Source organism: Haliotis asinina, chromosome 4 (genome assembly GCF_037392515.1).
Source record: "Haliotis asinina isolate JCU_RB_2024 chromosome 4, JCU_Hal_asi_v2, whole genome shotgun sequence".
Taxonomy (NCBI): Eukaryota; Metazoa; Mollusca; class Gastropoda; order Lepetellida; family Haliotidae; genus Haliotis; species Haliotis asinina.
In genome coordinates, this window is record NC_090283.1 from 60,011,674 (window position 1) to 60,031,005 (window position 19,332).

General features: G+C 40.1%; 1 protein-coding gene across 1 annotated transcript; it reads left to right on the plus strand.

Annotated features, from left to right (window-relative positions):
* Window positions 1-1,059: 1,059 nt before the first annotated feature.
* LOC137281746 (uncharacterized) lies at window positions 1,060-11,806 on the plus strand. Its single transcript, XM_067813333.1, has 6 exons — window positions 1,060-1,385; window positions 4,927-4,964; window positions 5,108-5,228; window positions 5,530-6,304; window positions 6,631-6,761; window positions 11,098-11,806. The coding sequence occupies exons 2-6, from the start codon at window positions 4,950-4,952 to the stop codon at window positions 11,106-11,108; spliced, it is 1,053 nt and encodes a 350-aa protein (XP_067669434.1). The 5' UTR covers window positions 1,060-1,385; window positions 4,927-4,949; the 3' UTR covers window positions 11,109-11,806.
* The last annotated feature ends 7,526 nt before the right edge of the window (window positions 11,807-19,332 follow it).

Genomic DNA, 19,332 nt, shown 5'->3' on the forward strand with positions numbered 1-19,332 from the left:
CTTGTTAATGAATAGGCATGAGTTTACTAGTTACTTGTGTGAGTAAGTAACTTTTACATTGCACTTCAATGAAAAAATAAGCTGGTTTTTATTTACTGAGTGAAGTTCTAGTGAACTAGTTCAAGCATGACGTCACTGCTCAATTACAGTAAAATCACCACTTTGCAGATTTCCAAAACATGATTATCCAGAAAGTGTTTGGTAAACCTAGAGAGAGATATTAAAGCACCTTGGTCAGAGTAAAGTGTCTGCATCTGGTGTACCCACCATGAGCATCGATAACAAACCATCACACTTTCACCATCAAATGTATCGATCTGCTGTACACAGGTATAGGTGTAATATTCGCTCTGATGTCTGTCCATCAGCACGTCTGAGAAGAAACCGAAACTCATCCGAAGACAAACCTGCACTCCATCCTGCCCGCGGTAATCTCACTCGTCGCTACAAACTGGTGTTCTGTAAAAAGTACAGTCCCCGTAGCCACAATCAGTTCAATCATGAGATGACAATGATAACACTAAGAGTGGGGCAATCATGAGATGACAATGGTAACACTAAGAGTGGGGCAATCATGAGATGACAATGGTAACACTAAGAGTGGGGCAATCATGAGATGACAATGATAACACTAAGAGTGGGGCAATCATGAGATGACAATGGTAACACTAAGAGCGGGGCAGTCAGTGGTACCAATAACGCATGTCAAATAGTTGATCATTTGTATATAAATTACACAACGCCCTTTAGAAAGAAGTCACATAAAACATATGTTACGTTTGGAAATACACTTTCTCAGTACAGTGCAGTACAGATTCTAATTCTTTTGTTAGGATGAGTGTCATCCAGCATTCAAAGCGCACTCTCATGGCGATAACTCGCCTATACTAGGATGTGTACTTTATAACGAAAGCTTAATCCCATGTGAAAGATATATTTTACACGTCCACGTGCATACAGATGTTCCTGGTGATAAAGTGCACTTCCTCTAGGGACGTGACGTCATGACGACGTCAAACACTTGATCAATATACACCACCGCTTATGCAATTTAACAGGATATGTTCCCGCTCCCATGAATGGAGGGGTACGAATCACGATAAATATCTTCCGTAACTGCGTCACATCAGTTCCACGAGGACAATGTGTGGGTTGCCCCGTAATTTAATGCTATCTGTGTTAAATACCCATTGAGAGCATATATAATGAGAAATATTTCTAATATATTTCTGTCGACAGAGACCGTGGTATGAACTACCACTAATTATTACCTGCGTTCGTGAATATAGGACAAGAGATCCTAAGTGGTGCATGTTTGTGGAGAAACGGAACTTCAGCTATCACAACCACGTAACCCAGAGGACGATATAATCCCAGACCCGAGTGTGAGTATATCTACATTCGTGTCCATGTATACATAATAATTATACTAAGTATAACTTTCATTTTATGTCCAACAGGACACGTGAAGTAATATTGTCATTGGCTTGGTGGAACCAAATCTGTGTATAACGTGTATTGAACATCACTCTGAAATATGTTATAACAGTTATAAGAGATTCAGAACGGGCGAACATACACAGTGCTTGTTATAACAGACGTTAACTGAAGTGCAGACAGAGTTCATAGAGTATGAACTAGTTGATGTATATCATTTTGACTCGAGCCCGGGGACAACCACTAGCTTACCCAGAGTAGATACATGATATATTTACTAAGTCACCATGACATAACTGAACTGTTGTTGCGTGACAAAACATTCATCAAAAGGTGCATTCAAATGTCTGTATTCACATTCTGTTTGTGAGATACGAGTGAGATATCACCCATCCCACCTCTATTGTCAGCACGATGAAACACCGACCACGCCCTCCATACAGTGTATGACGTCACCTGTATAAATCTTACATCCCCTTTTGTCAATACCAAGTGGTTGCACAACATCAGTGTACATGTTATGCGTACTCATGGCACAGGACTTTTACATGGAAAATGTACTCCTGTCAGAAAAATTATTTTTAGCAAAAACATAAATGTGTAATACGTAAACAAAGCAGACCTTCAAATCAGGAAATGTGTAAGTTTTCTGAAATTTTCAGAAAATGTGTGCATTTACTAAGTAAACCAGAAAATGTACACGTTTCCTAAATATTCCCGGAGATTAACACATGTCCTGATTTGACACATTCACTGACACGTATATCCGCTGGTCCAGCCTGACCTGAACTACTCAGCATAAGCATGACCCCGGAGGTCACAGGGCACAAGCGGCAGGTCGAGTTAACTAAATTAAACAGGGGATCAGAGGATGTCATTAATGTTGCGTTCGTGCGAAACCTGGATGTATGGATTGTCCCAGAAAACAACGCTCTTGAAAAAACAGTCGTTTCATGTTTCAAGTGAATTTTTTATAGTCATATGCTATCTATTTTGGTTTACTAACTTTACAACGTACAGACGTCCGGCATCAATTACTTTCACAATCTCGCTATCACTCTCTGCACCAAGCTAAAACATCACCGGAAACACAGTACAGCCTGACAGCCTGAATAGGAAACATTAAACCATCTGTAACTTCTTGTTGAAAAACATTTAGGAAATTGCTGGTGATTTCTCGACATTGAAATGTCAAACGGCGACCTTGTCTCTGCTGTTCCGACAATCAGCTGACAAAGGTGCATCTCTTCACAGTAACAGACCCAACCAGCTGTAGTGTATAGTATTGTAGTGGCGAGTCGGACAGTGAGTGAGAAGTGTTACATGGTATATTTGCCAATATTAAGAAAACTTCAATTACTTATTTTCTGTGTTGAACCATATATTCCAAATATTAATATTGATAAGTGCCCGACTGCATTCTCTCATTACCGTCCACCTTCTCATAAATCCATATTGATGTTGTCACATATCATGTTGCATGAAACCAACAATTCTATCACCACTGTAACAGAAGACATATCGAAAAAGATTAAAAATGTTAATTTGTAAAAAATACAAAAAGGCTGGAATAAAAAATACCATGTCCATTCGATTTGTGGAAGTTTAACGCTTTGTTGTTATCATCCCATACTCACTCACTCACTCACTCACTCACTCACTCACTCACTCACTCACTCACTCACTCACTCACTCACTCACTCACTCACTCACTTTGTAATGTCACCTGTGGACCTGCCTCTATAAACTGACAATCACGACATGGTCCATAGTGCGTAATAAACAGACCATATCGAAAACAAAAATAGCTATCCTCCAACCCCACAGTGTATCCACATAGCGAATCGAAGGTGCGTTTGAGCCACTAGGTCTCTCACTGTTCCTGGTCCATAGCGAGTAACTGAGCACAAGTTTACACATATGCGATATCCTACCGTGTATACGAGGAAGTGTTCCCTGTGACAATGAAAGGACTCACAGAAGCCCTCGCCATACCAAGAAGTGATATGTATCTGGCCCTGTGGGATCTTCTCGTTTACCCACCACCTTTTGTTCTAGGTGTGCAAATCACTGAAGCGGAATAATCCTCTAGTCAATAGATGACTTTTTCAGTTTGATCCCTGTGAAATAAAGTCCCCCCTTCATGACAATGACAAATGATTTTGATAAATACAACTACACCAGTCTTTATTTTTCAATTAAGGATAACAATTTTCAGCAAATTTCAATTCAACAAAGGCACTGACGACGTCAGGATTCGACACTCTGAAATCTAGATTAAATTACTCTTACCTTAAATTAATTCTTTCTGGTATATAGATGAAATTTGTTTGCAATTTTGTCAGACAAGATCTTTGAGGTTGACTAGGAAGGTGTCTATTGGTATCTGATTGTTCATAGATTGGTGGTTATGTACGTCTCTGAACTATGTTACAAAGTTATCCTTGGTGTTGACCGTGGCATGGCAGGTTTTCCAATGTACAGATGTGCGTCTTCTTCGTTTAACTGTTAATTTATAGTTTTGAAATATCAAATATTGACCACCTCTACCATTTGGAATGAACTTGACATTCACTTGTTGGTTAGCCATCGTGACTGACTGGTCAACTGATGATGTGTACATGTCTTTATATACTGTTGAGGTTTATGAAAAGTGTTCACTAATTTAGTAACTTTACATGAAAAAAGAAAACCAAATCACAATCTAAGTTCATGAGCTGGTGAACACAGTTCACTTAGGTGACACTGATTAGTGTTACCCACCAGGATCATATTTCATGGTGAGCAGTGTAATCACCGACCCGTCCGCACTAATCCCCCTTGATCCCTTGTATAAACTTCAGGGTGGCCGGTAAGTGAGAATAACCCGCCCCTGTTACCCGATCATAGCATCACCCATGAAGATCCGTGTTAGGACTGATGTTCAGTAACCCATGCTTGTCGTAAGAGGTGACTAACAGGATCGGGTGCTCAGGCTGTCTAACTTCGTTGACACATATACTCGTATCCCAATTGCGTAGATCGATGCTCATGTTGATGATCACTGGATTGTGAGGTCCATACTATATATTCCAGCTATATAGCGTTGGTCTGTAAATAATCACCAGACAATCCAGTGATCAACAATATGAGCATCGATCTACGCAATTGGGATACGATTATATGTGTCAACCAAGTTAGACAGCCTGAGCACCCGATCCTGTTGGTCGCCTCTTGCGACAAGCATAGTCGCCTTTTATGGCAAGCATGGGTTGCTGAAGGCCTATTCTACCCGTCACGGGTACAAAATCAGTTTAGGAAATCAATGCTTATCACTGTTGATCACTAGAGTGTCAGGTCCAGACTCGATTATTTACAGACCGCCGCCATATAGCTGTAATATTGCTGAGTGCAGCGTAAAACTAAACTCACTCACTCACTAAATTGATATTCGATACAATTTACCTGCAAAAAATACTCTGAAACTAATGAGTATGATTCTATTTTCAGATCCGATAAAGAACTGCGCAAAGATGGTATTACTCCAGGTACGGTAATTTAGAGCTGTACTGAGATATAAGTCAATACTATTTTACATAAGCGTTGATGTGGTTAAGGTTTAAATCATGTCTCTGATACGTTACAACTTGACTGTGCAGACCATCAATAAACCCGATGTATCATGTTTCAGAGATTGGTGCAGACGGAGGAGGAAAGAGGATGTCATCTGAACACCAAGGATTTCCTTCGTCCACATTTGAAACAAATAGGAAACAGTATAGCAGACATCAGAAATTATTTTGAAAAGAAAGGTATAAATAAACTTCACTACAACAAATTATATCCTTATGGCCATCATTGTAAAGGAATTCAAACTCTTTTTAAAAAAAATTGTTAAAGTATTTTATAGTTGGTGAAGGAAAAGACAGACATGTTCAGTACCGTTTTATCATGCAACGTAGAGTTTTTGCTTTTTGCTGTTTTACTGCTGACTGCTGCGTCCAACAAACACATTCTCAGGATACATTCACAGATGTAGACGTAACTCGATTTTAGCAGAGATGTCTTAGGGTTTTGTCGTCTCTATTTTTACTGTCAGTCTCTGCATTGCAGGGGTCATAAACATGATGTGTGACGGTGCCAAGAAGGATCTGGAAGATATTGACTCGGATTTGTTGTCACTATTAGAGAAAGACTGTGTCTTCTCAGGTGACAATATAGTGAAAGGGGCGTGTTCCGGCATACGTTCTGACAAATGCACAGACGCTTCCTGTCTTGTGGTTTTATCAGAATCCTTAGCAACAACATTCAATATCTCTACGTGGCCACGACTGTCCGGACACAAGTGTGATATATTCCTAGCAATACCACATCAACCCCTAATGCTGCTAACAGTGATTGATGATTTGTCTGAGACGGGAGCAGGAAGGGACTATAATGCTTCTGTGGCCAGAGAAGTGATGTCAAAACTGCGAGCGTTTACAAGTGACAGTGTTAACATAGTGCATGGTGCTATCTGCAGAAGGGATTTGAAAGACAGTCGAACGTTCCACAGAAAGATACTTCTTCACGCAGCTCTATCGTCATTGTTCCTTCCAAAGTCTTCTTTCTCCATGAGTGAACCAAAGTACAGTCGTGTTCTAACAGCTTTTTGGGCAGCAATGGCTCAAACCGGATCTGTGCTGACGGAGACAGATAGGAGTATCAGGTTTCTTACCAAAGAACAGTGTGTCGTCTGGGTGGAGAACATGAACTCTAAAGATGTTCGGGTGAGATGTGAACCCGGAAGTGGTGCCACGACTCTGATGCTGGAGGTGGCCAGGAGACTGAGCAGGCTGGGTGAAACTCTCCTGATTTGTAGGTCAAGGGAGGAGACAGACAGACTCAGGTACACACAAACGTTCTGTAGTAGAAATTGTACAGTTTGATAAAACAGTTGAAAACATCAGTTCTATTAAGATATCATGTGATCATTGTGTCTGGTATGTGGGTTGCTGTGTAACGCCTGACTCAGCAACTTTGCTGCTATATAAACTCCGTCTGTGTATAATCGAGCCTAGACCAGACAATCCACTGACTGGCAACAAAGACTTGACTACACAGTCCGTTAGTCGCCTCTTAACGTGAGCATGGTTTGTTGAATACTCATTCTTAGCCCTATCTTCACTGGTCTATAACATGCTGATTACTCAGGGTGTTCAATTACGTTTCCAGGTTGATGTACCCATCAACAGTATCGATGTATGATGTCGAATACGTGGATTTCTCAGAGTTTGAGAATATCGTCCACGACACTGATGATATATTCTACCAACCACAAGGTAGACACTGGCAGTTCCTGAGAGGTGAGTGCGAGACAATGCCATAGTCATCTTTCTTCTCATGTCACTAGAGATATGACTAAATATTTAAGTGTCATCCAAAGACAGATGTAAGTTGGTTATCAGATGTTAGTAAGCTGGTTACCAGATGTTAGTAAGTTAGTTATCAGATGTTAGTAAGTTGGTTATCAGATGTTACAAATCCTTTGGAGACACTAGAATCCCTATATGATAATGTTTACAAACAATCGTTGTGTATCACACTGTAAGAGCCAAGACCGTTGTGTTCAGCTGTGTTTTAGAAATGCAAAAGACATTCAGTTTATACACACCCGGGTTCGATTCCCGCATGGGTACAATCACTGAAGCCCATTCCTATTGTCCTTTTCCATGATATTGCTGGAATATTGCTGAAAGCGGTGTAAAACTCACTCACTCACTCCAGCTTCCCGTATTATCTTTGTTGCATAGTGACCGATGATGCTAATTTATAGTGGCATTTTGTACGATTCTCGTCAGTGTCATCACGCACTTTAAGTCGTGTGTGCGCGTGTCAAGAACATACACAGTTACAAATTCCGCATCTGTGAAACCAGTGTATCAAAATCATTTATGTACACAGCGCTTGCATAATAAATGAATCGCCCAAGCGGACATTTCTAGACTGACGGACTTTTATCATGTATGAACAATGAATTAATGTCGATTTTAACATTGGAACAAATAGATATGCCAAGTGAAAATCATATTCGATTGAGTGACTTAAACTTTAAAGACACCTTGGAAATATGTATGTCATATTGTGACTAACACATTAATAATAATTAATGTAATTTATCTTAAAAAAACTGACAGTGATGGACACTTATGTAACTAGAATATCACCGATATAAATGTTAAACTAGGAACTGACTAACACTTAGTCTCTGAACACGCACGCACGCAAGCACGCACGCACGCAAGCACGCACGCACGCACACGCACAATGAAAAGGAGCCCCAGGGATACCACATATATACTCAGAACCTGGAGAAAAATAAAATAGACATGCTTCTGCAGAGAGAGTTGGACTGTTGTGAAAATAATATGGTTCAGGTTGTTGAGGGACTGTGAAACAGACTAGACTGATAATCAGATCTAAAATAGTATTACTATAAACGACAGCACAACATAAAATAAGCATAGATTGCTAACAACTGAAGGTAGATCGTTAGGGACCTAATAGTACAAAATCATATTCCATTATCAAATAATTAGTCTGTGCAGAGTTGCGTCCCTTAGTTGCGACAATGACGGGACTGATTCCATTCGTCACCACTCGCCCCTTTCCGTAACCGCCAAGAGGGCGATGCTATCGATGGTTGATATGTGCGAAAATACGACAAACTAACCAGAACGCGTGCTTTGATAAAAGAAATCACAACTACTTAATCGTTCATGGCATCATGCTATTGTTTTAAAAAATCATGAAAAATATGCACATCGTCATATTGAAAATACTGGGGACGTAGCTAACAAGTCATGTCTTCTTTAAAATATTCGACACGCAAATACAACCAATCTTATTGTATGGGGCAGAAATATGCGGTATAAAACATTTGATAAATTAGAAAGAGTGCATTTAACTGCATGTAAGAGATTTATTAATGTTAACCCCCATACCCCGAGTGTCATTGTATATGGGGAATGCGGCAGGTATCCGCCTCATATTAACGCAATGTGTAAAACATTAAGATATTGGCTGCGAGTTTTAGTTATGCATGACAACCGGATACCTCGCAAGGTATGTAAAATGCAATTATGTTATTCTAACTGTGGTTACACGACTTATGCATCGTATGAATATTCGTAAGATCTTGTTCTCACATTGTGTTTGTAATGTGTGGATGTTCCAATATGTAGGAGATATATCCTCCTTTATTAATGCCTTTACAATTTTTGGTATTAATATGTTTTTCCAGTCTTGGACTTGTACTCTGAATGATAGCTCCATATATTGTGAACATAAAAGCATTTTAGCTCCTGAGAAATATCTAGATTGCACTATTGACAATCGACTTAGGAATATATTTGTTAAGTTTAGATGCGGTTTATTAAGATTAAAATGTAACGAAGGGAGATGGTTAGGAATACATAAATCTCAGCGTTTATGTCCATATTGTAATTTAGCTACTGAAGATGAGTACCATTTTTATTCATTTGTTCATTATATAACACGGTACGAATTAAGTACCTCCCTTCTGTGCATCATCAAAATCCGAATATGTACAAATTTAGATCCCTTCTATCAACGGATAATGTAGTAGTTTTAAAAAACTTAAGTAAATTCCTATGGCATGCATATAAATTAAGAGAAAATACATGTACAACTTTAGATAATAGATAGATATCACATAGACAGTATACGACTACTATAATATATATAATATACATTGTATATACAGCTGTATACTCTGAATTGTATATGGGCCTGAGGCCTTCGTACTAGAAATAAACACTTGACTTGACTTGACTTGACTTGACTTGACTTGACTTGACTATTTATCATTCCCACTTTACTTAGATTAATAATAACTTCCATTAAAGCACGCTTACCTCTCGACGCTAAATCATCAATACAGCTTCCCATTTTATGAGTTGAGGAAAATAATATACCGAGGTATTTATAACTATTTACTACAGTAATTCTGTTTTCACTTGAAAAACACTGTTCATGTTTAGCTAAACGTCCACCTCTTCGAAAAACAACAATATTGGTTTTGTCGAGGTTAACCTTTAAACCGGAGTGTTCCGTAAAATCATGTAATATGTTCAATTGGTTTTGTAATCCAGGGACAGTATCTGACATAAGTAAAACGTCGTCTGCAAACATGCGTTGTAGAATATCTAGCCGAATTGTGCTTTCTAAAGCGACGTTTTTGATACGAATCATGCGATACAAATACACGAAGTCCGACAACCTCGAGGGTTGTCTGTGGCGATTATACGTGCGCTTCACACAGTTTTAGGATATGTAATTGTATATATCGCCACGAGTTTCAAAACAATAACATTATATTTGTATGTAATGAAACATCTTTAACACTGGGCATACATTTCACATTTCTACGAATATTTAATTCTGACTTTTTTTCTTTTCTTTTTAATACAGTTTATTTGCATATTCACTGAAACAAATTCCATTTGTGATTATTTTCAGAAATATAACTGGAAACAGAAGCTGAACATTTAAATATAATAAATTAATATTAATATAAATCATCAAGTCAGAACATGTCTTAACAAATAGGTGTTTCTCCATGTAGGCGTATCAAGGAAGTTTAATTCTTCAAAAATATATACAAAAAGAAAAACATATCTACAATGCATGAATTAGGTACCAAAGCAATCAAACAGGAAGAGACTTATCGGGCCTGCTCGAAGTAGTTCTATTCTATTCGAGTCGCTATTCGGCTTCTCCCGGAATAACACGAGCGGGTCACGAATAAGTTGATTCTTCTCCTGTCTGCTCTGTATCTGTGCTCATCGCTTCACGAAGACAGAAAGGGTCTCACAGACAGCAGGGTGAAATATGAAATACGGAACCACTGTCCAACCCAGCAATACTTAAGTATAAATACATATAAATACCTATTGTCTGATCGGCATTCTAGAAGTAAGAGGTTCAAAAATAAAACATACAGCATTCGGGATAACGGTGTCAGAATCTACATCGATACATCGGTCTGTGCACTAAACAGGAAGTTGTCATCCATAAAGTTGCATGTTTAATTATTTGAGAATAAATAGGGTACAAGGGTAGGTCGGGTAGCCTGGTGGTAAAAACGTTCGCTCATCACGTCGAACACCCTGTTTATATTGGTATCACTGGGTACAACGGGTATAGCCTATTTCTGGTATCACTGGGTACAACGGGTATAAGCCTTTTCTGGTATCACTGGGTACAACGGGTATAGCCTATTTCTGGTATCACTGGGTACAACGGGTATAGCCTATTTCTGGTATCACTGGGTACAACGGGTATAGGCCTTTTCTGGTATCACTGGGTACAACAGGTATAGCCTATTTCTGGTATCACTGGGTACAACGGGTATGGTGTATTTCTGGTACCACTGGGTACAACGGGTATGGTGTATTTCTGGTACCACTGGGTACAACGGGTATAGTCTATTTCTGGTATCACTACCGTGACATTCCTGGATCATACTGACTAATTATATATGTATATAATCTTCTTATGAACACACTTCGAACGACCTGCTGTATATATCATACTCTTGTTTTAGTGCCCGGGTATTGGTTGTGTTTTGATCAAAATATATTTTTGATCTGATATTGTTTCTTGTTTTCATTCATCTAGAATCATCTTGAACCAGGGAAAAACAGTAGCTGTCACTGGAGTGCTTATTTCTGTCGCCATCTTGTGATCCTCCTCCCTTTCTGTCCTCTCCCGCCTCCACCAGAAGCCACCAGTTCGACGTTGGTCTATACTAGTGACGTTGACGTTGTAGAGGGATGTAGATGACGGCAGTTCTAGGATCAACTCCGCTCCTGGTGTGTCCTTGAGTGTGTGCTGTTGTTGTTGTATAACAATGTTCAGCAATGTTCCGCACGGCGGCAGTCGGTAACTAATCGAGTCTGGACTCGTCAAACCAGAGATCAGCATTAAGAACATCGATGTACGCATTTGGGACACGGTAACATGTGTCAACCAAGGCAGTGAGCCTGACCATCTCATTAGTTGGCTCTTACGTTAAGCATGGATTGTTGACGATTGGAGACTGGATGTGTGAGACGTTGTACTACTAGCACTGGGCAATACACGACTAGTACTAGGAAAGTCGGCCCGGTCTGTACGCCACAGTCATCAATGGGAAACTTCGTTGCATTGAGCATATTTCAGACATACACGGATTCAAGTCAAGCACTGTCCCCTGACATTTCCTGCTGCTTCGTTGGGTCGTATTACACGTGTTTATGGTAGCTACTTCACAAATAAATAATATCACATTTGCTACCAACTGACCGAAAGGTGACTGCGATATCGAAATAAAGTGTCGTGTATTGTATGCCATGTCTGTTTATGATTTGTATGATGCTTTACACAATTTAATACGGAAGAGCAATACGTAAAGTACATTAAGTAACTGAGGTGAGGTGAGGTGAGGTGAGGTGAGGTGAGGTGAGGTGAGGTGAGGTGAGGTGAGGTGAGGTGAAATAGGGTTAAATGTCCTACTTAAGAAGGTTTCGCTCATATGACGACGTGCATGCGTGTAGCTGCTTGTCCACTCTGGCTTTAAAGTACCAGCTCACTGAGATACCATATGCATGACACAGTTAATCATGAATACACCACTCAGACAGATGTTGTGCGCTCAGAGCCGACCAATCCTTGGAGTGCCAATTAATGCCGATCACCAGGCAGCAAACAAGTGCCATATATTACCGTCTTTTGGTTTGACGCGACCGGGGATCCAACCCGCGACCTTCCGCGCTCCTGGCGGACGCTTAACCGCTACACCATCGAGGCGGTACGTTAAGGAATTGACGTGCACCATCAAGACAGGTATTTGATCTGTAATATCTTAGTGCACATGGCCGGTTCTTGACGCTGTCTGATGGTGTGAAAGAGACCTGTCACAGCGATTCGATGTTTTCACTTGTGTCTCCACACAGCAACTCTTGACAAATGTTATTGATCAAAGCTCATACATGGTGCAGCTTTCTTATGCTCCAAACTTTCTCAAACGATCGAGACTGCCATGTTTATGTACGACCCAAAGCCATTCACTCTAAAATGAGTAGAGCGCACAGGTAGAAGATCGATGCTGTTGGGTGTGGTTCAGGTCCAGCCTCGAGAACATGCATAGTATTTTAACAGCCTTTTAACATGTTACATAATTTTTCAGCAATGGATGAGGTCATGTTCGGCTTGCAAGAATGAGTGAGTGAGTTAATATTTAACGTCACATCGGCAATATGTATGCCATATCGTGATGGGAACATAACACTGAAATGGAATATATGTGAATGATAAAAACCTGTCAACAAAGGACAGTAAAACAACGAGAATATCACAGAAAAGAATGTAAAACTAGGAATTATACCTAAAACAGTTTTTCTGTAGAGGACAATACACTATAAAAATGGGTTATAGATTGCTAACAACGGAAGGTAGATCACCATACTAGGAACCATGGGGACTTACAGTACTTTTGCTACCTGCATGGACCCTAACGTCATTTACATCATTCCCTTAGCCGTCAGCAATTTGGGAAATCTAGCCATACAATAAAAAGACACTTATTCTACGATTAAAAACATGGAAAGTTTGAATTTACATTACTTTGAATGTTTGTGGACTGACGTACCCTCTCAGGAGGACCATAGTTTTACAGTACTTCAACCCCCTTTGAGGATACAGCCACTAACAAGCACAGTTCTGAATTCAAACTTCGAATAAAGTATTTATCTATTTACAATTCAGTTAACAAAATCTAATTCTTTTTAAAATGCAATGGTTAAATGGCGGCTTGAGAGAATACCGTAACTAGGTCAATTTCATCTATTTGGAATTTCTCCATTTCAGTTGCTCCGGTTTGGTTAATTGACCAGTGCAATCATTCTGGGCTAAAGATCGTGCACCTAACAGGACTGTACCGCCGTCCAGAACCTTTGGAACCTTCACAGGTAGCGAAACGCAATCCGTTCAGACATGACGGGCACCACCAAAACCATCCACTGATCACTGTATCTACCGCTGGCGTATCTTTCAAATAACCCCAGTGACACGCATATCCGTTCAGATTCTCGGTGACATGACGGGCACCACCAAAACCATCCACTGATCACTGTATCTACCGCTGGCGTATCTTTCAAATAACCCCAGTGATACGCATATCCGTTCAGATTCTCGGTGACATGACGGGCACCACCAAAACCATCCACTGATCACTGTATCTACCGCTGGTGTATCTTTCAAATAACCCCAGTGACACGCCTATCCCTCTGCTTCTGAGTCATGTACAACAAAGACCCCTGACCAAAGCCAAGGAGGGTCATTTTTACAGCTAAATCATATGAACCATGTTCAGTTAATTGGTGTAGACTTTCAAGATCGAGAAAAAATATTTACTCTGCAATGGAATGCCCTGTTTCATTGGCTGCCATGTCCTTGATAGTTCAGGAGCTACAAGGCGTGTATATACCAGTGAGGTTAGCGAAAGACTAAGTAGAGACTAAAAACACTTAAATGTATTCTTAATTTAGACCAGATAAATCTATAATCATTATCACTATTGCTGACAGTAAAAAACTCACTTCTAGGCCACCTCCTCACAGGATTTTCTCTTGGTCTTGAGATTAATCGTTCCGCTAAAACCTGAAAAGAGCACGGCCGAACGTAGACCGATCTCCGAGACTACAATCTCCATCTCAAAGGCCGTCTAGTTGGCCTTCCTGGCCAGTTTTACACTGCTGTTCTTTTCGGCCATTTCAGTTTGTTGGTGTCCATGTGTGCTATATATACATAGGGGAATTCCGTCACGTCATCAGGGATTCCCTGGATACGGTTTACAACTGTCATATCTTGCTTGACCTTGACCTCGCTGTTATCATCGCGCTTAGATTATCTTCAATGATGGCATAACTTCTTATATATGACAGCTTCGAAAATCTAGGCCCTGTTTCACAAAGCTCTCGTAAGCCTAAGATCTCGTAACATTCCTAGTAGCATTCGTACTGCCAGTCCAGGGCCTAGAATCTCGAAACCCTCTTAGCGCTAAGATAGTCGTAAGTTATTGTTAAGGTATGGCACTTACGACAATCTTAGCGCTAAGAGAGCTTCGAAAATCTGGGCCCTGTAACATGGACTTACGATAGTCGTAGCGCTATGAAAGTTTTGTGAAACGGGGCCCTGGACCTTTGCCTGACATATTTCACTGAACGCCACTAGGCATTCTTAAACTGAATGTGACTCTCTAATTCTCCGATATGGTCAGTTCGTAGCTGCAAACAGGTACTGTCGCTGGGTATCATGTCAGCTCTGAGAAATAGTCAATTGCGAAAAGGCGTGAGTGAGTTGGGTTTTACACCGCTTTTAACAAACTGAATGTTTCAGGAATTTCACAGTGGGGATACGAGCAATGGTCTTCACACACTTTTAACCACCACAAGCCTACAATCAAGTTTTGTCCGCCTGCCAGAAAGGTTTAAAATGGTGTTCTTCAAGCTGCTTTCAATTCGTCTCATTAAACTGTAAATGTATTAGAAAACTTATATCAGTTATGAACATTGGGAAAAAGTGAGAAAATGTATTAAACTAACGGAAAAAAACAACTCCTTTCTTTTAAATTAACGCTTTCATAGTTACATATATTGCCATGAAATGAAATGTCTTCACGAAAATTCGAAGAAACACATTCGGTGATCGGGTAACAAGGCATAAGTCGTTGATTAAGGGAATTTCGTGCTGGCATGAAAAAATCCAAAACAGCATAAATGGGCTTAGCTGAAAATACCTGTGCACAATTGTTGCATAAATACAGTCTGAGACGCAACGCAGGTTACAATGGGCGCGAACTGTAACTGTTGAGTTGATTCAACATGTTCAGAAATGATGGGCGAGTTTGTGTTTACAGACGTGGGGGTGTCCAAGTGTGCATCCTTTTGGCAGAGGTGATATCATGGCATGAGACGGGAACATTCGAGGGGTTTGATCTTCCAACAGGACAACGTACGTCCGCAGACTGCCAGGCTCGTTCAGGATTAGTCCAGGGTAGAATAGGCATTCAGTAAAACCAATGATTGCTGTAAAAGGCGACTATGCCTGTTGTAAGAGGCGACTAACAGGATCGGGTGGTCAGGCTGACTGACTTGGTGGACACATGTCATCAATTCCTAGTTGTGCAGATCGATGATCATGCTGTTGATCAATGGATTGTCTGGTCCAGACTGGATTATTTACAGACCGCCTTCATATAGCTGGAATATTGCTGAGTGCGGCATAAAGGTAAACTCGCAACCTCACTCGTACAAGACTACCTCAACAACGTAAACATAAACTTACTGTCCTAGCCAGCAAGATCCCCAGATATACATTCAATACAGCACACCCGGAATCATCTTGATAGACAGCTGATAGAACTTCGACCTCCACCAGCAAACTGACAGCAGTTCGGACAAGTTCTCTTTGATCTGCGGCATTGAATTCCTGCTGACGTCATCAGGCGACTACCGTCATCCATGAGGTCACATGTCCTGGCATGTATCGATTAAAGGGATCGTCACTCACGATACTGATGTTCCACTGTGCGACGGTAAACACGTCTTGCACATAATCTGTGATTGGGTAACATTTCATTTTGATCCCACGTCTCCTCTGCTTCATGCCGTGACCAGATTACTATTGGTTGGATATTGGTGATTCTGTTCCATGCTTGGTCAATCGTTACATTTTGCACAATAGACAACATTTTTGTCACATGAGTCTTGGTGTCTTCTTAATGAGCCACAATATCAGGTAATAACATCCTTTTGCCCATGATATTAATGTACTAAAGCATACAGCACGCCCTATGAATTTCAATGTTCATTTATTTATGCAGTAGTGTTATTAACATAATTTGAATTTAGCTGAAAGCTTAAATTGTCAAAATGTTTCGAAATGAGAAATATCTAATTTACCCTCACGTTTTAGATTTAATAACTTCATTTCCATTTGAATCACTGTTGTTATAATTCCTGTTTCAATTCTCAAACAGATGTTAATGTGTTTTCATTAATAATGAAACATATTTTGAAACGTCACTTCACAATACACACATGTACCCAATGTGCACGTCAGCTGATCACGGTCACTAAATGCTACTAAGTAGCCTCGTTTCCATTCCTTCGTGATTGCCTGGGAGTTACCTGCCCCTGCTGGTGAAGCATACAAAAGTACTTAGTCCCATTTCAGTGTTGACAGCTAAAACACTTCACAACCAGTACAAGTGAGTGAATTAATGATCGCAAAAGCTCGATGTCAGTCATAATGCGCCGAGTTCCCACATCACCAGTGTCCATTACAAATACGAAGACAAACGAAAGGAATTTCAAAAATACAATATTCGGGACCGTTCAGAACTCATGGTTTGCTTCGGAGCTATGATGATTTTTATGGAGGTATGGAGGTTCATGTACAGTATGACTGACCCGACCACAATACACATGTACACACACACGCACACACGCACACATACTCAAACACACCACCCCGATCCCCTTAAAATTCTGTACAAATTAAGTGATGACTGCAGAACTTGTACAATTCCAACGATCGCCTGACCTTGCATATGCCATATTATAATAAGCATAATCGTTCAATATTGATATGCATATTATGGATGTACCCCTGATCTTCCCATAAAATGGGAAGGAAATGGGTGGACAACCCACCCCACCCAAACAAACATTATCACAACTCCTAACCATATACAATGAACGGTCCCTAACTTACCGCGTAAAACAGCGGCTTCTAGAATAGCATTTACACGATATGAAAGCTAATCCTCAAAGAACGTTCATATTTTTAGCTATTAACAGAGATAAATTTCTTTCAAGTAACTTACCATGAGGTGCCTCTTCCCACGATATCTTTCTGTTTCTTTCTTATCTTAATGTTGTCTTTAATTAATCTGTTTCCCAAGCTGCCTTTCTATTGTTCACAGAACAGTTGTCCACGCTGGCATACGTCTAGTCCTCATAAATACCGTTTTGATATCAAAACAAAAAAATCCTGTTAATTCTGGGAAATATCCTGAAGAAAACATTGTCTTTTGAAAAAGACATATGTCTGTTCCCTCCTAAGAGTCAAATGGATGATCCCAAACGCAAATGGCCCCAAGGCAAGAACAAGTTGCGTTTTCATTATTTTATCGAGAACATGGTCCAGTAGGTTTTTAAACTAATATTCATAATCTGTTTTGGGCATGACTGGATAGTATTGTTATCAAATAGTAGGTCACGTTTAAGCCTCACGGACATTGGAATGTTTCCAGAAATGGTTTCAGGCAAGTGTTCAAGCTAAAGATTTGACGAGAGAACAATGAGGATGTCAGCAATAGTTTTTACATTTTGCAGTCAGCCGAGCTAGCTATGCCTGAAAGTTATCCCACCAATAATTCACACAATTAATTGAAAATTAGTGTACTGGTGATTATGGGTATCTCTCATCCAGAAGACTTTGTTGCGAGGCACCAACAGAGTATGATGTCTTCATTAAAACAACTAACGACGTGAATCTTCAATGAAACAGTTTTACAACATTAAAATGTTAAATCATCATATTAGTGTATGAACCAATATAAACAATACAGATGTAAATACATTTCGTTAAACACCTGTACCCTGGTTTTGACTGATGTGGGATTTTACCCTTTTACAGACTGAAATTGGAACAGCGTGTCACGCCCACATTAAACGAGCGAAGTGCACCGCCCAGTCCATCTCGCTGACTGACCGATCCAGCCTGCCAATCAAAGCTGTCGCAGACAGACAGACAGATATTTACTAAAGTCTCACCTCGTATTTACAACGTAAAACAATAGACAGTTTATTTTAAAAAAAAAGGCTATCACGGGCCATTCACTGAAGGTTATGAGAGAATACATGTACAACGTAAAATACCCTTTAAATAAATGCATGGTACTAAAAGCAATAATTATTAAATGTACAATATACATTTTAAAAGCAAGACAACCCATCGCGATGTATAATGCTCTGCCATTTGTTTCAATAAACGCTTACAGTTTGGGCATCTAAATACAACATCTCGGCTTCGGACGTGATAAAACTAAACTTGTCACTATCGTTCAAATATATAAAATAATGATAATACGACATGACATATAAGTAGGCATGGACAGGAAAAATTGATCATGGGAGCGGAGAGTGAGTGTACAGTGTCATGAGGTCTTGAAGACAGATAGGTCCCATTTTGTGAACTGATTTGATAAGTGAGAATCGGTGTTTTGAATTTGATACCTAGACGAATGTGCAGCCAGTGGAGAGATTGGAGAATCGGTGATATGTGACAAGATGTGACAAGAGTGCTACAGTAGCGACAGAACTAAAGTTGTCATGAGACATGCTGTAGTATCTTGTGTCAACAGATCACCGGTAAATGGATTTAATGTTTCTCAAATGAAAATAGCAGCATTTGCATAACTGTGAAACTTCCATAGTTTCCATAGAAAGTTTGCAACAGTCAATATGAACACCCGAGTTCTTGAGTGGAGATGAAATAGCCACTGCGGATTGATCAAAGTGAGGCTGCTTAGTGTCACACCTCTTCAGATTACGCTAGCGCATGCGTCAAGCAAGAGTATCCCACAGATGTTCAATGGGGGACAAATCGGGTGATCGAGAAGACTAATATGACACCTGAACATTGTTTTACTGAAGGAGGTGCTCTCACACGTGCAACGTGGGGTCGATCATTGTCATGCGCCAGAGATCAACCATTGACGTTGATGAATGTAACGGCGTGACGTTACGTCGATGTCACTTCTGGTAAATAGTCTGGCTTCCCATGGCCAATTGCGGACTATCTGGT

Coding starts and splice junctions, on each gene's coding strand:
- LOC137281746 (XM_067813333.1), top strand. Junction 5,229..5,529: donor AAATTATTTTGAAAAGAAAG/GTATAAATAAAC, acceptor TCTGCATTGCAG/GGGTCATAAACATGATGTGT. Junction 6,305..6,630: donor GAGGAGACAGACAGACTCAG/GTACACACAAAC, acceptor TTACGTTTCCAG/GTTGATGTACCCATCAACAG.